Genomic DNA, 26,417 nt, shown 5'->3' with positions numbered 1-26,417 from the left:
TTTGTGTAATATTTACAACCTTTACAAAAAAGTCATAGAAACCATCAAACTACACCCAGGATTTAATCTGAAATTAAATTTATCAACAAATTTATAAAGTACAACTTTACTACAGTCTTTGAGTCCAAGATATTTTAAATAGTATTTGGTCGCTGAGGAAGACATAAGTTATAGTAAGCATCGTTGTTCCAAAAGTCTGGACCCTTCCATCCACACCAGCCCTAGATTTGGGAGAAGGGAAAGGAAAACCTTTTACAAAGTTATAGGACTACATGATTGAAACTGTAACATTTTATAATCCTGTTCTGTCAGTAGGGTCTTGGAATAAGGCTCTATATAATTCAAATATTTGAGTTCCTGTAAAGCAGAGAAAAGTAGCTTATTTGGTTCCCTTTCAGACAGAATTTAAAAAATTTTAATTCTATGATATTTAATCATAGGAATCATTAAAAATGAAAAGCTTCATTATGGTACTGTTACTCAGTACCACATTTTATTGATTTTAAGATGCATAGTTTTATAATTCTGGCAGTCGACAGCATGTGATAGTTTAACTGGCATCTGTCCATAACAAGACTGTATAGACAGTGAAAAAGACTGAACTAGAAAGTGGGCCTCCCCAGCCACCGAATCGGCCACTGCCTTTATCCCGATTTCCCAGCAGTGGCATCTCAGCAGTGATACGTGGCAGTGAGAAATCTGAGATTGCCCTTGGAGTTGCATTCTATGCCCTTCGTTTTCCTCAGGCTGTAATCATGCCACTTTCCAATTTTATGTCAGTATTAATCCTTTTCCCCAGCAGAGAAAATTACTTTCAAACAAAATCTCATGAATATAGAAGTTTATCAAATTTCTTCTAAGGCCATTGATTTATCAATATTTTCTTAAAGACCCAGCTCACGACTTGTCTGTGTTACATCGTTCTGAAATGAAATGCTTTGTTTGCAAATACTTGTGAGGATTCAAGATGCCACCATGTGAGTGACAGGTGGTAATTGTACCCCTTACCCTACCAAACTGGGAAGCTGCTGGGCATTCTGGCAGTGACCTGAAGTCAAAGGTCAGACAGAGTTCCTATAGGGGAAGATGGTGTGTTAGTCTGTTTTTCAGTGTGGAGGTGGGAGGGTTGAGTAGAGATGCTCTTTAGGTTTTTCATTTTTATTTTTCTGATTGCAGAAATAAAGATACATATAAAAATTCAGGGCTTCCCTGGTGGCGCAGTGGTTGAGAATCTGCCTGCCAATGCAGGGGGCACGGGTTTGAGCCCTGGTCTGGGAAGATCCCACATGCCGCGGAGCGGCTGGGCCCGTGAGCCACAAGTACTGAGCCTGCGCGTCTGGAGCCTGTGCTCCGCAACAAGAGAGGCCGCGATAGTGAGAGGCCCGTGCACCGCGATGAAGAGTGGCCCCCGCTTGCCACAACTAGAGAAAGCCCTCGCACAGAAACGAAGACCCAACACAGCCAAAATTAAATAAATAAAAATAAATAAATTTATAAAAAAAAAAAAATCAAATGAGGTGAAAAGTAAAAATTAAAAAAAATCCTCCACTAGTCCTGCCCCGCCTCTCCACAGGTAACCACCATTAAGTTTGGTTTATTATCGTTGAGAACTGTTTTACATAAACAAACTTTTTTTTATCTTCTCATTTTTTTTTTGAAATTCGCGTTTTTATTTATTTATTTATGACTGTGTTGGGTCTTCGTTTCTGTGCGAGGGCTTTCTCTAGTTGCGGCAAGCGGGGGCCACTCTTCATCGCGGTGCGTAGGCCTCTCACCATCGCGGCCTCTCTTGTTGTGGAGCACAGGCTCCAGACGCGCAGGCTCAGTAGTTGTTGCTCATGGGCCTAGTTGCTCCGCGGCATGTGGGATCTTCCCAGACCAGGGCTCGAACCCGTGTCCCCTGCATCGGCAGGCAGACTCTCAACCACTGCGCCACCAGGGAAGCCCCTCTTCTCATTTTTTTTCAGCAAAACTTTCTCTAATGAATTTAATGTCCTAAAATCTGTTTTCTTAACAATAAATAGAAAAAAGGCTTATACTTTCTCTGTTCTAATCTTTCTGTGGTCTTTTCACACATCTGGGCCATCTCCAGGTAACCAGACTCAAATTTTTTTCCAGAGAAGTGGGTAGAGAGGGTATCCAAACCAGAAACTGGGGGAGTAAGTAGGGGAGCCAGACTTCTTTCCTTTGAGGTGTCTGGCTTGGGAACTTCAAACAGGAAAGCTCCCCAAGTGGGTAAAGAGAGGTCAGGCAGAGGTGCAAATGGCCCTCTGGCCCCTGCCATAGACTGAATGTGTCCAAGATTCATATGTTGAACCCTAATCCCCAATGTGATGGTATTTGGAAGTGGGCCTTTGGGAGGTGACTGGGTTATGAGGGTAGAGCCCTCACGAATGGGGTTGGTGCCCTCATTAAAAGAGGGCCCAGAGAGCTCCCTCATCCCTTCCACCATGTGAGGACAGTGAAAAAGACTGCCATCTTTGAACTAGAAAGTGGGCCTCACCACCCACCAAATTGGCCAGCACTTTGATCCTGGATTTCCCAGCCTCCGGAACTGTGAGAAATAAATTTCTTGTTATAAGCTACCCAGTCTATGGTATTCTGTTACAGTAGCCGGGATGGACTAATAAGACAGTGCCTTAGATTTTTGAGTCACGTGAGAGTCAACAGCACTTCTACTGATGGCCCGGCCTTGGCCTCAAGGTTTCTTGCATGTGTGAAGAGAGCAAAGGGTTTTTGCTGTTACAAAGTTCTACAGAAATATAACTAGCAAAGGAGGGCTTCCCTGGTGGTGCAGTGATTAAGAATCCGCCTGCCAAGGCAGGGCACACAGGTTCGAGCCCTGGTCTGGGAAGATCCCACATGCCACAGAGCAACTAAGCCCATGCGCCACAACTATGGAGCCTGCGCTCTAGAGCCCACGAGCCACAACTACTGAGCCTGCGTGCCTAGAGCCTGTGCTCCTCGACAAGAGAAGCCACCGCCATGAGAAGCCCACCCACCGCAATGAAGGGTAGCCCCCGCTCGCCGCAACTAGAGAAAGCCCGTGTGCAACAAAGAAGACCCAACGCAGCCAAAGATAAAATAATTTTGAAAAAAAAGATTATTGCTAATCACAAGAAACAGACATCTCAAGTTAATGATTAAAAAAATAAAACTAGCAAAGGAGAGTGCAGTTCTCAGAGAAAGTAAGCAGGGACAATGCCTTACTCTATCTAATTGCATTAGAAAACCCTACCTAGATAATTCCATTTAGTCCAAAGTCCGTCAAGCCAGCCAAAAAGAAGTAATTTTATTATCTGTATTATGCCTCTAATTAAAATCATAAGGCGTCTCACTGCCTTTAAGATAAAATCTGAAAGCCTTGCTCCTCTGCCTGGCGCAGTGACCATCCCAGATTTAGCTCCTGCCTATCCCTCCAGCTGTCAGCCACACCTCTTCACCAGCTGTCATCACGCTCCTGGAGCATGCCCTGCTCTCCTTGCACTGTCTCTCAGTGATGCCTCTGCAGGAGCGGCCTTGTGAGCTCCAAGACCCGACGCAGCCAAAAAAAAAAAAAAAAAAAAAGAGCAGAGAAACCTTTTTATGGGTACTAGTGATATTGACTTAAGTGACAACATGACAAAAATGAAGGGTAGTGGATAGGATATATTCACTGGCTTATAGCTGGAAAGGCTGTATGCATTCTTTGTAATTTTAATATATTTGGCAAAGAATATAAAACTTATTTAAAACTCAGGTTAATTATGTCTTATAACACTTGCCTCCTAAAGATTTAGTACTGAGTTTCATGAAAACTTAGTACTAGTTTCTCATGAAAACTCAGTACTAAATCTGAATTAGTTGCCTATAAATTAACTTAAATTTATACCTCCTTTAGCTGGTAGTTTAAGCATCAACAAATACTCTTAAATCTGTTTCAAATATAACTCCTTCATAGAATGAGATGAAGTTATATGTAAATAAATTAAAGGCAGTCAAGCCTCCATAATGTCCAGCATACTGCTCAGCTAATTTTTGGTTAATTCTAAAATTATAAAGGTTATATACTCCACTCTATTTCAAGGCATTGATATATCTTACTATATTTATATTTATGCAAAGCTGTAAGTCTCCAGGGGAATATATTTATGAGTTTCGCATTCTATTCAGTTTAATAACTGAGAAAGTCTTGATAAATTTTGTCTTTCACAATTTACTTTAGTTCCCCCTTGTCCTTGTCCTCTGTATCTAGAGAGACAATTACTCATCACAGCCTGAGAATCCCTCCTTACAGTGAGGACCCCTGCCCTCAGTTCATAATCCATCTCTCTGTTAGCTGCCAGTTTTCTATCCTTTGGTTCTGGGTTCTTTGCCTTGTATCTCAATTTGTGTTAAACAGACACTTACCTTTTCTATAATAACTTGCAGATCTTCAGCGCCTGTATAATGCGGATCTAAGATCAGAAATTTTATCTGTCCTGTAATCTCATTCCATGCAACTCCTAGTATTGTGTGGGCCAAAACTCCTCCCCCTATTGAAGAGGAAATATGAAATGAGAGGGCATATATTAATCTCAACTTCCCATTCAATTTCAATTTAAAAAGATTATTTTGCCTATTAATTGACCTAACAGCATTAAAATCAACTGGCATACACTGTAAACGACACAATGTCAAATATACTCTGAAGAGATAAGATTACATCTTTAAGACAGAAAAAAAACAATCATATCTATAATCATACTAGGTTTATATTTCACTGCAGTATCCATGGAATTACCTAGACTGGATTTAAAAAGGGCCACAGAGGGTCTAAACTCCACACGACAGAGTAACGATCACTGCTGTTGGCACCTCTCTCAGCAGCTGGGCAGTGCTGCCTCTGGTCTGAGTACCTCCCATGGTGCCGCCCGTCTGCTCTTTCAATACTTTCTGTATTTTGCTGAAATCTGCCTACCCGCATTTCTTACACACCAGTCTTAGCTTGCCTTCTGTCATCACAGGACAAGTCTTACTTCTCACAGAATCATGAATCTTTAGATCAGCTAATCCAATCCTCTGATTTTACAACTAAAGCCCGAGAGGTTAAGCAATTTGCATAATGTCACACAGCCAGCCAAGTTAGTGCTAGCCATGACTTACAATGCTCAGCTCAGTGACCACTGCCTCTTTTCCATTCTGCTCTCAACTCTTCAAGTATTTGAACACCGTTATCATTTCTCTTCTTAGCCTTTACTACTGCTGGTTATTATCTTTTTTGTAACTTTCTTCCTGCCTTGGAAATTTTAAAATAATATCCAGAGGACAGTATGCATGATGTAAAATCTAATTTTAATATGTTTAAAAATGACTGATTTTATGTGCCATTACATATTTTTATTAACCATAAGTTTCACATACTCACCACTCTACCAAAAGAACCCAAGATATCCACACACCTTACCGATCATTACTGGTGTTCCTTCACTCTGGAAATGATTAACCAGTTCCCGTCCCTGAGAGGCCATTTCAGAACCTTGGCTAGAAAGAAACCATTTTCTATCAGATGAACTATTTCTAAGATAGTTGGGAATGTATGAATAATGTTTTACTGTGACAAAACTCACTTTTTAATCACCATATGCTTCACTACTTAATCTATCACTTATTTGTTAGCACTGATTTCCACAGCCAATCCAAACTGCACTTGTGAAATCAGAGGTATTAAAGTACTTGGACAATAAAAATAATAACACTATAGTTAGCAAGGTTGTTGTAATAGAAAATGTATTGAACACATAAGCTCATAAATCAGGAGTAAGCTAGTGATGGTCCTAGATATCAATCTTATATTAATATTTGCTCATATTTTAATACTAGAATTGTGATTAAAATATATTGGAAAAGATAAAATGAATGTATTATTTGGACACATTATTAATTTATTAAAATCTTAGGAAGAAAAAGAGTAGGAGATAAACAAAAAGGTCAGTCATAGATCAACATTTGATTTTTTCCTTTCAAGACATCTCTGCCTTAAGCATTAAAAAACTAGACTTTCTGGGGACTTCCCTGGTGGTGCAGTGGTTAAGAATCCGCCTGTCAATGCACGGGACATGGGTTTGATCCCTACTCTGGGAAGATCCCACATGCCACGGAGCAACTAAGCCCATGCGCCACAACTACTGAGCCTGCGCTCCCTAGAGCCCATGCACCACAACTACTGAGCCCACGTGCTGCAACTACTGAAGCCCGTGCGCCTAGAGCCCGTGCTCCACAACAAGAGAAGCCACCGCAATGAGAAGCCCACACACTGCAATGAAGAGTAGCCCCCGCTCACCACAACTAGAGAAAGCCCACGCACAGCAACGAAGACCCAACACAGCCAAAAAATAAAATAAATAAAAAACTAAATAAAAAGAGAAAAACAAAACAAAAACACTAGACTTTCTGTAACTCTACTCAAAACTGACATATTTGCAAGTTTTCCTCTTCCAGACTAAGATTAGGCCTAGAGCATATAAGCAGATATCACAAAGTTTACTCATAAACTCAAACATCTTCTAAAAAATAACAAAAAAATTTAGGGCTAGAAAAATGAGATTTATAAAGCAAGGAGGCAATGTGGAGGAAGAGAAAAGAGTGAAAACAAATGTGGGGGAAAATGCGCTTTTTCTTTTAATAAAAATGACAAATTCTCTTTGAAATGATTTCTCAGATTTCTTAAAGTGTCCTTACCTGACAAACAGTATTTTTGAAGTTATACCAATCAAATGGTTCAGTGCCAGCTGCACCTCGATAGATCCAATCCACTGCTGTGATCCGACAAATGTTGCTGGTTTGTCCCCAGCATCAACTAGAGCCTTTGTGTATTTAAAAATACAAAAAGATCCATACACAAGACAGCTATTAAAAATTACGTTTAGGGCATTTTCCCTGATTACCAGTATTTATATTTTTTTTCTTCAAAACAGAAATAAGTCTGTACCATGAGGTAGGAGTAATTATTAATGGTATATTAAGGGTTAATGAAACATCCAACTGATTACAATTCAAAATGGCATGTTCTGTACCTGCTGAATTTCTCTGTGTGTTGGAATGGATCTCTCTGTGTATCCCTGGTGTTTGAACCAAGAGCAGATAGTCTGCAGAGACCGATAAGCACAGCCCCAGCCATTGTCATCTATCCGATCCTGCATATAATGATGGTAACCATATATGCCCTGGACCACAGAAATCTATATAAAAAGAAGAAACATAGTAAAATATTAACTTAGGATAGATGTATGTATTATATTACACATACACATACTGAGTCATTTTACTATTCTCGGAGCTAGACTTACTTTAGTTCCTTATAAAAATTTTTTTAAAAAAGAGGAAACACTCCCCAACTCTTTCAATGAGCCAGTATACTACTGATACAAAAGTGAAGTAAGAACAGTATGAGAAAAGAAAATTATAAGACAATATCATTCATGAACACAGATGCAACAATCTTAACAAAATATTAGCAAACTAAATCCAGCAGAGAATAAAAAATAATAATTAATCATAACCAAACTATCATGAACGCAAATCTAATATTGTTTGGAGATTTGCATTGGAAGTATTTAGGAGTAAATAGCATGATGCCTGTAATTTTCTTTGAAATGGCTCAAGGGGAGAAAAGGAGAAATGAAGCAAATATAGCAAATTGTTGACACTGTTGCATATATGTAACAAGAGACATGTACAGTAACGTTCATAGCAGGGTTGTCTAAATAGCAAAAAAACCTGGGGGAAAAAATCATACCAAGGTATATTATCCAGCAATAAAGATAACTGAACTACAGTTATACACAATACCATGGATAAATCTTAGCTACATGATATTGAGTGAAAAAGCACGTTGTAGAAGACTATACACAGAATGACACCATTTTAGTAAAACTCAAAATCAAGCAAGACTAAAAGCAACACTGTTGAGAGAATATGTACATATATGGTGAAACTGTTAAAAGAAAGGGAAGTGAATGATGAACCCAAAACTCAGTATAATAGTTCCTCCTGGGTGTCGGGGAGGCAGAGGAGTGCATAGGAAGGAGCACACAGTCAGACTGGCCACGTCCTGGTTCTTAAATGGCGTAGGGAGCTCTCCAATATTGATTTCTTTACTGTGCTTTATAACTTACACATATGTTACATGCACACATTAAGTATCATATAATAAATATTAAGAAATATATAAATGCTTCTTGCATTTTTGCAATACAGATAACCAACCCATTTCATTGTCAAAAAACAATCAGTATTTATTCAGTACCTTCTGAGTGTCCCAGCGCTTAGTAAAAAACTATTAGGAATTAAAAATGAATATATGATATAATACTTACCCTAGGAGAGTTCCAAATATAATCTGAGAGAGAAAACATTTATGTAATAATCTATGAGAAAACCATCAAGAGTTATGTTGCTTGTTAGAGACTCTAAGTTTTGTATTTCCTATTCTATGATTCTATGACTGTGACAGAACAAGATTTTCAATCAGGAACAGGTCTCTCAAGATATCCTCCCATATAAGCAAAATAAGTGAAATCATTCAATGTCACTGCAATGTTGACTAAAGTCTCATGCGTATGCATGTAACGGTGAGTGCCCAGCCAAGGCTGTTCTATGCGAAGCTGGTCTGCCCATAGCTCTCGCAGGTGAAGCTGCTGTCCCAAGTGCATGCTGATAGCCAGAACCGGAAGCGGGCCCCTAACTGCCCTAGGGTCAACGTTGTATCACGTACTCATTTTTTTTTTTTTAACTTTTGGGTTTATTTATTTATTTATTTATTTATTTATGGCTGTGTTGGGTCTTCGTTTCTGTGCGAGGGCTTTCTCTAGTTGTGGCAAGTGGGGGCCACCCTTCATCGCGGTGCGCGGGCCTCTCACTATCGCGGCCTCTCTTGTTGCGGAGCACAGGCTCCAGACGCGCAGGCTCAGTAATTGTGGCTCACGGGCCTAGTTGCTCCGCAGCATGTGGGATCCTCCCAGACCAGGGCCTCGAACCCGTGTCCCCTGCATTGGCAGGCAGATTCTCAACCACTGCGCCAGCAGGGAAGCCCACGTACTCATTTTTAATTCTTAAGATTTCCTTACAAAGCACCTGGAGACTCAGCAGGTATTGAATAAATGCCGTGACAAGATGGGCCAATCAAGTTTTCTCTTATGGGAATTTGAATTGAGTGGTGTAGGGTGAATCAGGCAGTAAGTGCAAGGAATGAAGCTGAAACAATGCATGCAATCAGCAGCTCTGAGGGAGAGTAGGAAAAATTATGTCAGGCTGAAAAAATGAGGAAACAGAAGACGAGGCTGAGAAAAGGTAGAGTAAAGGGAAGGAACAGGCCAGTTAGGATCAAAAGCACCCCCAAAGAAAGCTGAGAAATGCCATCAAGGAGTGAGAGTATGCCTTGAGACCGAGGCCAGTCACAGCGCTGCTTTGTTCTAAGAGGCCCAGCTGTACGATTCCTATTCTTGGTTGCCCATGAGATCCTCTCTTACTAGCCTGCATGCATCCTTAAAGGAACCCTTCCCCACACTCCTTTTCTGAGCTACCTTTAGTGAAAAGATCTACCCCTTACAACTAGGTATGTGCTGTACAGGAAATATGTAGTGCTTTATTAGCCTTTTCCTACAGTGTGAGTTGTGTAGAAATATGCCCTTAATTAGCATGATTTCTCAGGTTCAGAATGGAAATAAAATGGGACAAGCCTTTAAAGAAATTAAGGAATGGAATTTTAGTAAGAGAAAAGTGCTACACACTATCTATTCCTAACCTTTTTAGACCACTGTGAATTACTGCTATCTTAAGCAATGATCATTAAAAGAAAAGGGTGGTAAAGTATGTTTTAGGGACGATGATACCCGTTATGAATTGATCGTTACAACTTCCACTGGGTACAGACAGAAAACAACTAACGACACTTATGATCAATTGACTCACATAGAGAATTATTAAACTCACCACACCAGTCTCTATGTTAGGTGAATTGAGATAAGTATGTGGATTTCTAACATAACCATCTTTGTATGGTTCATCTGGAAAGTGATAAGCATTAGACCTTCTGAAATAAGGTCTGTCATGAGGCAGATTGAAGAGATCGTGTAACTCCTAAATGAAATCAGAATCAAGAGGAAAGTAGAGAAAAAAAGTTACATGATTTAGATTCCTAGTCAATAAATATACTCAAACTAGATACAAAACAGAAAATTTACTAAATATTGGTTATAAACGTTATCAAATGCACTTATGATTTAATTCACTAAGGTCAAAGAAAGTGAGATTTAACTAAAACCAAAAAAGATTTATTTTTGTTTATCTGTGTATATGGATAGAAACTGGAAGGGAATGTAGAAAAATGATAATTCGTTAGAGTCAGAGAACTGAGATAATTTAAAATTACTCACTATAACACACTCTGTTAAAATACATCCAGGCTAAATACTGGTTTTGAAACAGCCTCGTAAATGAGTAAATTATAATTAACAATGATATAATTATATCAAAATATTTAAAAAAATCATGCTTAGAGTACTTAACAAATATAAGGGGTAGTGATTAAATTATAGAGATTGGTGGCATGAAACCAACCAATATGGCATCAAAATAAAAATACACATACATGTTTAAAAGGCAATATATTCCTGAATGTATAAAAACATGTAGTAGTTACTTTGAAAAGTCTGACATCTTCTTTTGCTATCTCCTATGTATTCTAGCAGTTTGAATGGGATCATTAGCTTATGTAACTGTTGCCTCTGCAAATCAATTCATCTGGCACTTACAGAGAGGTACAGAGGGTTACATTGTTATATCTCTTTTCAGGGACAGAGACCAGGAAGACAGTCCCATGGTATAATTTGATGGATGCCAGGCAAGGCCACACATCAAAAATATGTACTCCCAAACCAGTCATTTTGCCAAGAAATCTCATTTCTTTGAATGCTGATCATGTTTCCTTCAAAATGCCTCTAATAAAACCCAAATAACCCTGGGAGGTGGGGGATGGAGTAATACTATAAATCCTAATTAGAAACAGCATAAATCCTAATTTCCCTTCTCTGACTCTAATCTTGTCTCTTTCACAAATCTGGAAGTAACCGAAGAGAAAAGGAATATATTAAATACCACTCATCAGCTGCTCTAGGCATGTAAGCATCTTTTCAGTTCTAAATTTCATTACAGAAAAATAACATATGAACTACACTGAACATATGAAATTAAAATGTTACATATGGTTTAGCAAAGTATTTTTTCATTAATAATACTTTAAAAAGTTATAGAACAGAAATTAAATAAGGTGTAAAGCTAATAGTCTGTGTCCACACTTTAAAATTAAATCACAAAACAATGTCCATTTATTAGAAGCACATAATTAAACACAAAATGAATGATAGCTGTATTTTTTTAAGAAAAAATGAATTGGTTTCACCTTTCTATAGGCCTGCAGCTGATCATCTGGAATTCCTGATGGATATGAAACTGTTACAAGATTTTTTTCCCCTGGTAATAAAAAGTGCAGTGGTTCAGGGACCATGATAGATGTTCCTTTCATGTATTTCAAAATGCATTGTTCCATATCAGTTAGTTGATTATGAATTGCATCAACTAGATGTTTACGAACTCTGAGGGGGGGGGGAAATATACAAGTGCATTAACAGAAGTTATAGTAGTTTATGATACATGAAAGTGTCGAGTGACTATATTCCTAATATATCCTCGATTGGACCAGGTTTATTAAAGGAAGTCTAAAAAATGCAAAGTTAAATGTTAAATAAACTAAATTTCCTCTGTGTAGATAAAGGGAAAACCCTACAGGTTTTGCATATTACTCTACTTCCTCCAATAAACATCTAATTACTAGATGACTCTTAGTTTAATAATAAACAAGGAGTAAATCATAGTAAAAACAACAACAACACTGGATATGCCTATATGATAATTTAAAATGAGCTCTGATTACTTTGGGAGAGGGTCCTTATTTAAACGTGGCAGTAGTATTAGAAAATACCTACTTTCCCCACGTTTCTTCTGGAGCAACAGATACAACTGCATCGACCGGTAAAGTCATATTAACATAGTGGTGTCCTCCGCTTTCTCTTTCAATGATGGGTGTTACAGGTGCCAGAGGGGTTGACATTTCCAGCATAAGATCTATATTTACTATTTGATGCTATAAAGATAAACAGTAAAAGTTAACTTATAGAACATTGAATAATAATATAAAAGGTAAGTAAAAGGACTTTTTAAGGACCATATAAGCTATATTACAGTAAATTATTGAAAAGTACAAATCTTAAAGAAGAAATCTTCCCTGCTTCAAAATAATCTGAGGAGAAGGGGAGAGTGAGTGGGGATTGAAGGTGAAATCAGATTGATCACGTACTGATAAACATTAAAGTTAGGTTCACCAGGCTTCATTTAACTATTTTCTCTACTTTTGTATACATTTAAAAATTTCAAAACAAAACAAAACAAATCAAATGAACAAGATACAATAACCACACACTGAAGCAACTTTTAAACATATATTATGACTATATACCTGTGGTCTAAAGACATAAAAAACTATAAACAAATATTGAACTCTATTAGTAGGTTTGATTTTGATAGTGGTATGGGAAAACAATTTTGAAAATGCTTTCTGTATATTAAACAAATTTAACAAAATATTAAGAGTACTGGAAGCCAGGTTTCTCACTGGGAAAAGGTTAGCAATTGTGTGAGGCTGAAGTAGAACTGGAGGTATAATATGATTTACACAGATAAATATGGATGTATGTGTTATATATGTATAGTATGTATATATACATGTGTGTGTTCCTTGGGGAAATGGCTGATTCCTGAGCTAACACAGGGAAAGTACAAGACGTGTCTGGAACATCCTGTGGAAGAAAGTAGCAAGTACTCAAAAATATGGTGTCAAGAGGACATTGAAGCCAGCATGAAGTTTCTATTGGCCAAATCTTAGAAAATGTGATCATCAAAATAACTAATGACAGTAACAGTAACAGATAACTCATTGCATAAAATAGGAATCCATGCTTCCATGCAGTTAATAAACAAATAGGGAAATGGAAAATCTCTCCCTCACAGTATAATGTCATCTAATAAATGTAAAAGGAAACAATAGACTTAGAAAAATCACTACTTTGCAACCATCAGATTAATGCCAGATTCTGGCAAAAATTATCAATTGATGTTAGTAGTGATGGGTAAACACTTGATGAGGAACAGGATATATATATATAAACTCAAAGTATCTTCCCACAAAATACTTACTAATTATAAGGGCAAAAAATAGTACCCTCACAGTGGAGAACACTGGCGGATACCATATTAAATGATCAAAGTTAACATCACTAATACAAGAACAAACTGAGCATATGCTTCTTTCATACGACGTGCTGAGAAGGACACACATTACTTCTGTGGTATTCCTACCAACAATGACCACATGAATCTATCGTGAGGAAGCCTAAAACAAACCCAAACCCAAACTGAGGAACATCCTACAAAAGAACTGACCTGTATCCCTCAAAATGTCAAGCTCCAACGACTGGTAATTCTCAAATCCTTATCCATAGCCCACAATTTTTTTTGTACACTCCACATTTATAAATCTAACAGCTCATGTGGACTCCTCACTGCTGTCTAAAACATAATGTGACCGAAACTGACCTCATGTCTTCCCCATCTTCCATCTTTACCCAAGCAAGAAGCTGGTCATCCCACATCCAATTAGTTTCCAAGTATAATCTATTCGATCCCCTAAATAGTTCTTGTATCCATTCCCTCCTCTTTATTACTGTAGCTACTGTTTTGGTTTGGCCTCTCCTAAGTGGTCCCTGCCCACATCTCCAACCTCACGTCCACTCTATTTTCCTTACTAGTCTGGAAAAACACTAAAGGCATACTAACTTTGTACAACTTCCTGCCTTGAAGCAGCAGCTCCATTTTTCATCTCCAATATCTGGCAAAGTTCGTGGCACGTGGCAGGTACTCAACAGTACTGGTTCAAAAATCAACAGAACCAAAACAGTGTGAAGAAAAGTAAATCATTTATTATTTACTACCTCATATAGCATAATGTGTCACTGTCATGTTTCAGAATGATCCCTTTTTATTTGTTTTTAAATAATCTGTAAACAGACTCAAGCTGTTTTATTTCTGTGGGAGCAAACAAGGCATTCAAAAAACCCATTTAAGATATATATTATAATGGTACAAAAGTTTAGATATGTACACCAGAGATATAACCTTTGGCAAGTCATTTAATTTTTCTGGACCTGAATAATCTGATCTGTAAAAAAAATAAGAAAGTTGGGTTAAGTAATTTCTAAGATCTCACTCAACTCCAAATTCAAGGATTGAAAATTTTTATCACTAAAAGAAGACAGGTGATTTGCTTACCAGGTCTGACAACTTTTTGTCTTTCTTCCTCATGAACTTTCGTTTTGTATCTTCTTCCTGTTCAAATCTAAATTTTTAATACACGAAGATGTTTATCATACGAAATGACGTTGTGAAAACACTTCTAGCCATCTTCAAGCATACTCACTGAATAAAGCGCATTATGTTCTTACAGGTGGAACTATCAGTCAGTTCTCCTGGAATGGTGTTCATGTCACTGTTAGGCCATATGTACACTGAACTGTGGCAGATTCTGAACACAAGTGCGTTTGAAGAAAGCTTGGTTGAGAGGTCACTCAACATATGTTTTAGTGCTTTCTTGATAAAAATTTCTAAATTAAAAGAATATAAATAGAATAAGAAAAACTGTAAACTTTTCAACATGAATGCTTCCAAGCACACAAAAGTACAGCACAGTAAAACTGACCCCCAAATATCCATTCCCTATATTCAATACTATAAAAACATTTTTTTTGCCTTTTTAAAAAAAAATTGACATAAAATTCATTGTTTAATGTGTACAATTCAGTTGCTTTTAGTATACAACAAGGTTTAAAATCATCACTATTTAATTCCAGAACATTTCATCACCCCCAAAGAAACCCTGGCCTTACCAGCGGTCATTCCCCATTCTCCCATGGCAATCACTAACCTACTTTTGGTCTCTATAGATCTGCCTATTCTGGACACTTCATATAAATGGAATCACACATTACGTGGCCTTTTGTGTCTGGCTTCTTTCACTCGGCCTAATACTTTCAAGATTCATCCATATTGTGGATTCATCCATAATGTGAATTCATCCATAGCATGAATTAGCACTTCACTCTTTTTTACGGCTGAATAATACTCCATTGTATGAGCAAAACATGTTTTGTTTATCCATTCATAAGCTGATACACATTTGGGTTGTTTCTACTTTTCAGTTATCATGAATAATGCTGTTATGAACATTTGTGCATAAGTTATTGTGTGGACATATGTTTTTAATTCTCTTAGGTGATCACCTAGGAAGAATTGCTGGGTCATACGGTTAACTGTCTTTTTGAGGAACTGCCAAACTGTTTTCCAAAGAAACTGCACCATTTTATATTCCCATCAGCAATGTATAAGGATTCCAATTACTCTCAAAATACCTTATTACTTATAGCAATAAAACTGTTGCATGAAATTTAAATTTCTTTATAGTTCTATTCTTCCTTGGACTATATCCCACTAAGACTGTACAAAGTACTGTGCTCTGAAGTCACAGTTGTTTTCTCTGTGTGGTATGTCATCAACCTGATATTTGTCTGACTTCATTTTCAGGGATTTCCTTTTTACTTTATAGAACTTTTTAAATATGAAAAACATTTTCATGGTTCCAAAGTCAAAACTATAAAGAAGATATATCTGAAGAAGACAATATTTAAATACTTGTCTTAGCTTTATACTCCTAAATCCTAAACCTAGTTAACCTTGTGATTAAAATATTTATTTAACTATCACACTGATATCTTGATAAATAAATACCTTGAGATTGTGGTAGAGAAAAGATTACTTTTAACAAGTCAGATTAAAAGATATCCTGATATGCTTCAGAAAGCCAAATGTAAAGATTTTTAGCTGCACTACAAAAGACAAACATAATTCCTGGATTACCTTCTGTTTATCCCTGAAGGACCATGAGGTAAAGTACCTAAATAATTGTGATGTCTTTAAGTTAAGCACCTTCTTCCCCTCAATTTCCTCATTAACGATTCCCTTCATAGAGTGTTTCAAAGAGTTTGATACAGGAGGAGGAATACTATCAAGTCAGAAGACAAGCTCAAATACATTAATTACTAGGTAAAAAGTATCTGTAGTCCTTACTTACATTTGAAATTACATCATTATATCTGGTGACTAATATATTAGTTATACTTTGGCATAAGTTCATAGCAAAGTATACATTCAATTTATATTAAGTTGTAAAATGTAAGGCTTTATCCATACAAGTAACATATTAAGGAACAATACTTTACTGATAAGATAGGCCTAAAAGTGCGTTTTAGTCCTTGCAAAATGATTCTCATCTTGATGGCACATTAGAGAATCACCTAAAAAGCTTACTGATGCCCGAGTCTCTGTCCTTAGAGACTTTAATTGGTCTGGAAGTGGGGATTAGAATGTGGACCAAGATTGAGAACAATTGTCTAATATGAAGGGATGGGTCAGAAAGAACATTCTGCATTCACTCTCCCTCTTTCCAAAGGGCCAGTAAATAATCGTCAGCTGGTGATCTCCTTCAAGGAACTCTGACGCTGTTTATTCCTTATCTTTCTGAACTTCTTTGTGGCTCCTGACACCATTGATCATGTTTTTCTTGAGTGATTTCATTTAGTATCAAGGTATTAACTATCAGCCTTGAGAGATATTAAGTTCTCTTATCTCCAGTTCTGACCACTCTCTCCTAAGTTTCAGACTCAAATTACCAAATGCCTGTTGGGCGTTGGCACTTGGCTTACTGTGGCATCTCAAATGAAACACATCTCCAACACAGCTCCTCATCTTCTTCCTCTGATATTCTTTGCCTCAGTTTGTGGCAGTAGTCAGAAACAGGAAGACATCCTAGAATTTGGTTTATACAAACACTGCTGATTTTTCTCCCATAGAGCTTGCCTACCATTCCTAAACAACACGACATTCAAGAGAGTGGGCTCTGGAGGCACAGGGTTATGTACAGTTGTAAGCCTACAATGTACAAGTCTGGGTGCCTCTTTATATTGTGCTCATGGTGGATATTTATATTTATCGTGACAATTTTCTTTGAGAGGGCAGTAAAGTTTCTTAAGTAAGGAGACACCTTTTCCTAATGTGCACAGAGAGCCCCATGGGCTAGAGCTGGTGGGGAACAGTGTCTAAGTTTAAATCCAATGTATATCACTTACTAACTATATGACCTTAGACAGTTTATTCATCCTATCTCTCAGTTTCATGTGCAAAATGGTAAGAATCTCACTATATTTCATAATCAACTTTATAATAAAAAAGCAGAGTATTTTGGCAGACCTACCATTAGGAGTAGCTAGCTGAAAAGCTAGATCAAGGCCACCTCTCATTCTGAAGAGTATATCCATAGTCTCTGAAATAACCTAAGACAAATAAAACCAAAATTTCATTGTAAAACAAAAACTCATCCTTATATAAATTAGAATCTAACTGAATTTAGGTTAAGGCATTAATTAATCTTGATTTTTCAGGTTATTTCATGAGTTAATTCATTGTTTTATGGAGAAAAACAAAACACCCTAAATTCTAAATTAGAGGTTCTCAACCTTTGTTCCACACTGAAATCACCTGAGAAGTTTAAAATACTGATTCCTGGGCTACACCCCCTGAGATTCTGATTAATTGGCCTGGGGAGGGTCTAGGCACAAGGATATTTAAAAAGTCCTCCATGTGAATGATTCTAATGGGAAAAGGTTGAGGACCACTGCTCTAAGAAAGTATTTCTAAATTACAGTTTTAACAATTATAGGGTTTAACGATGACATGAAAAGATCAATGGAAAATAACTAGTTTAAGAATGGGACAGAAACACTGACCCTATTATGATAAGAACTGATGGTCAAGACAATGAGAGGAAACTAATATATCACTGATGGTGGGAGTATAAACTCTTAGAATTCTTCATAGGGTGATGTGGCAATAAGAATCAAAAGCCTTATATTCACTAGCAGAAGCAAGAAGAACTACAATCCTGCAGCCTGTGGAACAAAAACCACATTCACAGAAAGACAGACAAGATGAAAAGGCAGAGGGCTATGTACCAGATGAAGGAACAAGATAAAACCCCAGAAAAACAACTAAATGAAGTGGAGATAGGGAACCTTCCAGAAAAAGAATTCAGAATAATGATAGTGAAGATGATCCAGGACCTCGGAAAAAAAATGGAGGCAAAGATCAAGAAGATGCAAGAAATGTTTAACAAAGACCCAGAAGAATTAAAGAACAAACAGAGATCAACACTACAATAACTGAAATGAAAACCACACTAGAAGGAATCAATAGCAGAATAACTGAGGCAGAAGAACGGATAAGTGACCTGGAAGACAGAATGGTGGAATTCACTGCTGCAGAACAGAATAAAGAAAAAAGAATGAAAAGAAATGAAGACAGCCTAAGAGACCTCTGGGACAACATTAAACGCAACAACATTCGCATTATAGGGGTCCCAGAAGGAGAAGAGAGACAGAAAGGACCCGAGAAAATATTTGAAGAGATTATAGTCGAAAACTTCCCTAACATGGGAAAGGAAATAGCCACCCAAGTCCAGGAAGCGCAGAGAGTACCATACAGGATAAACCCAAGGAGAACCACACCAAGACACACAGTAATCAAACTGGCAAAAATTAAAGACAAAGAAAAATTATTGAAAGCAGCAAGGGAAAAACGACAAATAACATACAAGGGAACTCCAATAAGGTTAACCGCTGATTTCTCAGCAGAAACTCTACAAGCCAGAAGGGAATGGCATGATATACTTAAAGTGATGAAAGGGAAGAACCTACAAACAACATTACTCTACCCGGCAAGGATCTCATTCAGATTCGATGGAGAAATCAAAAGGTTTACAGACAAGCAAAAGCTAAGAGAATTCAGCACCACCAAACCAGCTCTACAACAAATGCTAAAGGAACTTCTCTAAGTGGGAAACACAAGAGAAGAAAAGGACCTATAAAAACAAACCCAAAACAATTAAGAAAATGGTCATAGGAACATACATATCGATAATTACCTTAAATGTGAATGTATTAAATGCTCCAACCAAAAGACACAGGCTTGCTGAATGGATACAAAAACAAGACCCATCTATATGCTGTCTACAAGAGACCCACTTCAGACCTAGGGACACATACAGACTGAAAGTGAGGGGATGGAAAAAGATATTCCATGCAAATGGAAATCAAAAGAAAGCTGGAGTAGCAATACTCATATCAGATAAAATAGACTTTAAAATAAAGAATGTTACAAGAGACAAGGAAGGACACTACATAATGATCAAGGGATCAATCCAAGAAGAAGATAAAACAATTATAAATATATATGCACCCAACATAGGAGTACCTGAATACATAAGGCAATTGCTAGCAGCTATAAAAGAGGAAATCGACAGTAACACAGTAATACTGGGGGACTTTAACACCTCACTTACACCAATGGACAGATCATCCAAAATGAAAATAAATAAGGAAACACAAGCTTCAAATGACACAATAGACCAGATAGATTTAATTGATATTTATAGGACATTCCATCCAAAAACAGCAGACTACACTTTCTTCTCAAGTGCACACAGAACATTCTCCAGGATAGATCACATCTTGGGTCACAAATCAAGCCGTAGTAAATTTAAGAAAATTGAAATCATAACAAGCATCTTTTCTGACCACAACGCTGTGAGATTAGAAATGAATTACAGGGAAAAAAACGTAAAAAACACAAACACATGGAGGCTAAACAATACGTTACTAAATAACCAAGAGATCACTGAAGAAATCAAAGAGGAAATCAAAAAATACCTATAGACAAATGACAATGAAAACACGACCATCCAAAACCTATGGGATGCAGCAAAAGCAGTTCTAAGAGGGAAGTTTATAGCTATACAAGCCTACCTCAAGAAACAAGAAAAATCTCAAATAAACAATCTAACTTTATACCTAAAGGAACTAGAGAAAGAAAAACAAACAAAACCCAAAGTTAGCAGAAGGAAAGAATCATAAAGATCAGAGCAGAAATAAATGAAATAGAAACAAAGAAAACAATAGCAAAGATCAATAAAACTAAAAGCTGGTTCTTTGAGAAGATAAACAAAATTGATAAACCATTAGCCAGACTCATCAAGAAAAAGAGGGAGAGGACTCAAATCAATAAAATTAGAAATGAAAAAGGAGACGTTATAACAGACACAGCAGAAATACAAAGCATCCTAAGAGACTACTTACAAGCAACTCTATGCCAATAAAATGGACAACCTGGAAGAAATGGACAAATTCTTAGAAAGGTATAACCTTCTAAGACTGAACCAGGAAGAAATAGAAAATATGAACAGACCAATTACAAGTAATGAAATTGAAACTGTGATTAAAAATCTTCCAACAAACAAAAGTCCAGGACCAGATGCCTTCACAGGTGAATTCTATCAAACATTTAGAGAAGAGCTAACACCCATCCTTCTCAAACTCTTCCAAAAAATTGCAGAGGAAGGAACACTCACAAACTCATTCTATGAGGCCACCATCACCCTGATACCAAAACCAGACAAAGATACTACCAGAAAAGAAAATTACAGACAAATATCACTGATGAATACAGATGCAAAAATCCTCAAAAAATACTAGCAAACAGAATCCAACAACACATTAAAAGGATCATACACCATGATCAACTGGGATTTATCCCAGGGATGCAAGGATTCTTCAATATACACAAATCAATCAATGTGATACACCATATTAACAAATTGAAGAATAAAAACCATATGATCATCTCAACAAATGCAGAAAAAGCTTTTGACAAAATTCAACACCCATTTATGATAAAAACTCTCCAGAAAGTGGGCATAGAGGGAACCTACCTCAACATAATAAAGGCCATATATGACAAACCCACAGCAAACATCATTCTCAATGGTGAAAAACTGAAAGCATTTCTTCTAAGGTCAGGAACAAGACACGGATGTCCACTCTCACCACTATTATTCAACATAGTTTTGGAAGTCCTAGCCATGGCAATCAGAGAAGAAAAAGAAATAAAAGGAATCCAAACTGGAAAAGAAGAAGGAAAACTGTCACTGTTTGCAGATGATATGATACTATACATAGAGACTCCTAAAACTGCCACCAGAAAACTACTAGAGCTAATCAATGAATTTGGTAAGGTTGCAGGATACAAACTTAATGCACAGAAATCTCTTGCATTCCTATACACTAATGATGAAAAATCTGAAAGAGAAATTAAGGAAACACTCCCATTTACCACTGCAACAAAAAGAATAAAATACCTAGGAATAAACTTACCTAGGGAGACAAAAGACCTGTACACAGAAAACTATAAGACACTGATGAAAGAAATTAAAGATGATACCAACAGATGGAGAGATATACCATGTTCTTGGATTGGAAGAATCAATATTGTGAAAATGACTATACTATCCAAGGCAATCTACAGATTCAATGCAATCCCTATCAAATTACCAATGGCATTTTTTACAGAAGTAGAACAAAAAAATCTTAAAATTTGTATGGAGACACAAAAGACCCCGAATAGCCAAAGCAGTCTTGAGGGAAAAAAACGGAGCTGGAGGAATCAGGCTCCCTGACTTCAGACTATACTACAAAGCTACAGTAATCAAGACAATATGGTACTGGCACAAAAACAGAAATATAGATCAATGGAACAAGACAGGAAGCCCAGAGATAAACCCATGCACCTATGGTCAACTAATCTATGAGAAAGGAGCCAAGGATATACAATGGAGAAAAGACAGTCTCTTCAATAAGTGCTGCTGGGAAAACTGGACAGCTACATGTAAAAGAATGAAATTAGAACACTCCCTAACACCATACACAAAAATAAACTCCAAATGGATTAGAGACCTAAATGTAAGACCGGACACTATAAAACTCTTAGAGGAAAACATAGGAGGAACACTCTTTGACATAAGTCACAGCAAGATTTTTTTGATCCACCTCCTAGAATAATGGAAATAAATACAAAAATAAACAAATGCGACCTAATGAAACTTCAAAGCTTTCACACAGCAAAGGAAACCATAAACAAAACGAAAAGACAACCCTCAGAATGGGAGAAAATATTTGCAAATGAATCAATGGACAAAGGATTAATCTCCAAAATATATAAACAGCTCATGCAGCTCAATATTAAAAAAACAAACAACCCAATCCAAAAATGGGCCGAGGACCTAAACAGACATTTATCCAAAGAAGACATACAGATGGCCAAAAAGCACATGAAAAGCTGCTCAACATCACTAATTATTAGAGAAATGCAAATCAAAACTACAATGAGGGGGCTTCCCTGGTGGCGCAGTGGTTGAGAGTCTGCCTACCAATGCAGGAGACACGGGTTCGAGCCCTGGTCTGGGAAGATCCCACATGCCGCAGAGCAACTAGGCCCATGAGCTGCAATTACTGAGCCTGCGCGTCTGGAGCCTGTGCTCCACAACAAGAGAGGCCGCGATAGTGAGAGGCCCGCACACCGCGATGAAGAGTGGCCCCCACTTGCCGCAACTAGAGAAAGCCCTCGCACAGAGACGAAGACCCAACACAGCCATAAATAAATAAATAAATAAATAAATAAACATTTAAAAAAAACATACTGAAAAAAGCACACAATTTATACGTGTACATCTCTATTAAAAACAAAAATCAAACAAAAAAACTACAATGAGGTACCACCTCACACCAGTTAGAATGGGCGTCATCAGAAAATCTACAAACAACAAACGCTGGAGAGTGTGTGGAGAAAACGGAACCCTCTTGCACTCACTGTTGGTGGGAATGTAAATTGATACAGCCACTATGGAGAACAGTACGGAGGTTCCTTAAAAAACTAAAAATAAAATTACCATATGATCCAGCAATCCCACTACTGGGCATATACCCAGAGAAAACCATAATTCAAAAAGACACATGCACCCCAATGTTCACTGCAGCACTATTTACAATAGCCAGGTCATGGAAGCAACCTAAATGCCCATCGACAGACGAATGGATAAAGAAGATGTGATACATATATACAATGGAGTATTACTCAGCCATAAAAAGGAATGAAATTGGGTCATTTGTGGAGACGTGGATGGATCTAGAGACTGTCATATAGAGCGAAGTAAGTCAGAAAGAGAAAAACAAATATCGTATATTAACGCATGTATGTGGAACCTAGAAAAATGGTACAGATGAACCGGTTTGCAGGGCAGAAACTGAGACACAGATGTAGAGAACAAATATATGGACACCAAGGGGGGAATGCGGCAGGGGTGGTGGTGGTGGTGGTGTGATGATTTGGGCGATTGGGATTGACATGTATACACTGATGTGTATAAAATTGATGACTAAGAAGAACCTGCTGTATAAAAAAAAACAAAATTCAAAAATTTAACAAAAAAAGCCTTATTTCACATTCTTGGCCTAGTAATTCTGCATTTAGAAATTTAATTTCTAAGGAAATTTGCAAAACACACAAAGATTAGGGTATACAGATGTTAACCTGTCAACAAGATATTGATTAAATAATTATGATTATACAGTAATGAAAACTAATGCTTTATAAGAATATTTAATGCCATAGGAAAATGCTTATAACTTATAAATGGGGAAAAAAGCACTTGCAAAGTGGAATCTATTAGCAGTTCTTAATTTGGGTCCATACATTGCAGGTAGTTGACATATGACAAAGACATATATCATTTTGCTGGGGGAGAGAAGTGGGAAGGAGGAAGGCGTTTCAGAGATTTCATCAGATACTCAAAATATGTCCCAAACAGGCTGAAGAACCATACTACACAGTAAGAACCCTATTTTGAAATAAATTAGTAAGTACTAACATTTACTGAGCCCTTAAAAAGTAAAAGACACTATGCTAAATGACTGGACATATATTAACTTTGATCCTCAGAACATTACAAAGTAGGTACCATTACTATTTTTCTCATTTACAAATCCTTGTCACATTTTTTTTTTTTTTTAGCCGCGCCACGCGGCATGCGGGTTCTTCCCCAACCAGGGATCGAACCCGTGCCCCCTGCTTGGGAGAGTAGTCTTAACCACTGGACTGCCAGGGAAGTCCCCTTGTCACGTTTTTTTAAGGGTGACTGCTTTTATTTTCCATAAATTGTAACCTGTTGAAAGACCATGCCCTTTGCCCCAATTATACTTCTAGGAATTTATCCTAAAGAAATAATCACGAAAGTTCAGACAAATTTAGCTTGAATGTTACCCACTTACCATACTGTTATTCATCATAGCAAAAAGCAAACAAACAAACAAAAAACCCCACCTAAATAGCTATCAATAACAAGTATGTTAAGTAAATAAGTCAGTTAAATACTATGCACCTATCTGAATAAAAAATATTTAATGGCACTGAAAGATACTGAAGATAAAAGTTATAGAGACAGGCAAGAGCAACATTTAACTGTTACTTTCTTTATGACCTTGTAACTAATCACTCAAGTCTGTCTTCTCTTCTGTAAAACTGGAAAAACATACAACTTCACAGGGTTGTTGTGAAGGTTCCATAAGAGATCCTATGAGAATGCACTAGAATCTCCTTACACTTCTGAATTGAGATCCTTTCTGAAGAAATAATATTTAAACTGAGATCTGAGGGGTAAGTATGTAAGAGTATGAACAATTCCAAAGGAAAGATGGGGGTGCAGGTGGACAAGCCCATCCCAGGCAGGGGCTCAGATTGGTGAAGGCCTGCTTAAAAGACCACTTAAGAGACCACAGCAGATGGTTAGATCTCATGGTGCCAAGGACAAGGATAGTTAGAGACAGTGACGACTGACAGCCATTTAGAAGTAGATTTCATAGCATTTGATTAGTGAACAGATGTTCAGGAGTTGAGAAGAGGGCGATGTCAAGGATGATGATTTCCAGGTTTTTGGCATGAACAACGGTGGGGTGGATGGTAGCGCAATGAACTGAGATGGGGATCACTGGAGGAAGAGCAGGTGTGGGACGAGGGGAGGTGGGAATGGTGAGTCAGTTTTGAACTTGCTGAGTCTGAAATACATATGAGCCATCCAAGTGGAGGTACAGTTAGTACATATGCGGATCTGGAGCTCAGAATACATCTCTAAGCTGGAGATACAAATTTTGGAGAAAGCATAGGGTGTAAAGAAAAGTACTGAACGCCACATCTAGGATACGGATTGGAGGACCTGCTTGAGCAATTAAGAGGGAAACCAGGGGAGTGTGACATCACAGCAGCTAAGGGAATACAGTATTTGCAAAGTCACTCGTATCTTTCCCAGATCCAATCCTTCTTCGAAACCTTCAAAAACGCCTCATAATTCCCTCGTTCTCAAAATGTATGCACAAGTAGAAGGTGCAGGGAGCGCGTATCCAAAGGCGGCTGCAGTGGGGCCGGGGGTTCAAGGTTGTGCGGGGCAGTTTCCCTCCGGTCCTACCGGGAGAGGCCGAGGACAGGACGGCCCAGACCACGGAGTTCGCAGCTACCACCGTGGGCCCCAGCAGAACCAGTTATTTCAAGGGCCATAAAGCCTCGTAGCAGCTAGTGAAGTCTGAGGGGAAACGCAGGGGTGGGGGGCGAGCACGGGTACTCACCATAGCGGGTACATGGAGCTGATAGGGGCGCCGACGGCCGCCCAGGCACAGGACGCTGGCCCGGAACTGGCGTCATCAGAGGCGGGGCTTGGGAAGGCCGACTACAATTCCCAACATGCCCTGCAACATACGTCACGGGGCGTACCACCACGCCACATCTCGCGGATGGATAATGGGGCGGGAAGCGGAAGTCTCCTTTTCGGTAAATTCTGTTGAGTGCGTCATTCGTTTCCTGTAGACACTCTTAACGTCTTTCTTGATGCGGCTTCGAACCCTCCACGTATCCTCCCGTAGGGTTCGTTCTTGGAATGGATTCTTCCGTAGCCGGGGTAACGCGCCACAATAAACCCTGAGGCGAGCGGAGCGTGTGGAGCAGCCTCGTAGCGAGGTCCAGGGCGGGAAGCGCTCTTGCGGGGCTGGCTCGTGTTCCTGGTTGCTCTTGCAGCGGATTTAGCCCGGGCTGGAGCTGGGACGCTTTGATCTCCCTAGTCGGACTGGGTGCCCTTCTCAGAGGTGACTTGGTCCTCGCAGACGTCAGGTGTTGTCCTTTAGATACCTACATACTCTGAACCTCCGTTTCCCTAATGGGACATCATTTTCCTCATCACCTCAGCGAGTTTTCTGTCCCTCCTTCACACCCCGCCCCCCACCCCCGGCTCTTTATCCGTACCTTTCGAA

General features: G+C 38.2%; 2 protein-coding genes across 9 annotated transcripts in view; one reads left to right on the top strand and one right to left on the bottom strand.

Moving 5' to 3' along the window:
• Window positions 1-44: 44 nt before the first annotated feature.
• UFSP2 (UFM1 specific peptidase 2) lies at window positions 45-25,802 on the bottom strand. The gene is made up of 12 exons (XM_007177882.2): window positions 25,740-25,802; window positions 17,435-17,513; window positions 14,549-14,732; window positions 14,401-14,467; window positions 12,003-12,160; window positions 11,420-11,612; window positions 9,952-10,098; window positions 7,035-7,199; window positions 6,700-6,824; window positions 5,426-5,502; window positions 4,390-4,514; window positions 45-221 (listed from the first exon to the last, which is right to left on the bottom strand). Exons 1-12 carry the CDS (start codon window positions 25,740-25,742, stop codon window positions 135-137), a joined length of 1,410 nt encoding a protein of 469 aa, XP_007177944.1. The 5' UTR covers window positions 25,743-25,802; the 3' UTR covers window positions 45-134.
• Window positions 25,803-25,970: 168 nt separating this feature from the next.
• The window catches only part of CFAP96 (cilia and flagella associated protein 96), a 97,343-nt gene continuing 96,896 nt past the window's right edge, over window positions 25,971-26,417 (top strand). For 6 of the 8 annotated variants that reach the window (XM_057537268.1, XM_057537267.1, XM_057537269.1 and 3 more), the window contains exon 1: window positions 26,077-26,277. The gene's annotated coding sequence lies outside the window, so the exon portion shown is untranslated. The other 2 variants (XM_057537264.1, XM_057537265.1) reach the window with 2 other exon arrangements.

This window comes from Balaenoptera acutorostrata, chromosome 21, assembly GCF_949987535.1.
Source record: "Balaenoptera acutorostrata chromosome 21, mBalAcu1.1, whole genome shotgun sequence".
In the NCBI taxonomy this organism is placed as follows: Eukaryota; Metazoa; Chordata; class Mammalia; order Artiodactyla; family Balaenopteridae; genus Balaenoptera; species Balaenoptera acutorostrata.
The sequence above is the reverse complement of the archived record's forward strand: the minus strand, read 5'-3'. Positions and strand labels throughout refer to the sequence as shown.

Coding starts and splice junctions, on each gene's coding strand:
- UFSP2 (XM_007177882.2), bottom strand. Junction 5,503..6,699: donor TCAAAAATACTGTTTGTCAG/GTAAGGACACTT, acceptor GTTTCTTTCTAG/CCAAGGTTCTGAAATGGCCT. Junction 4,515..5,425: donor AGGAACACCAGTAATGATCG/GTAAGGTGTGTG, acceptor CCTCTTCAATAG/GGGGAGGAGTTTTGGCCCAC.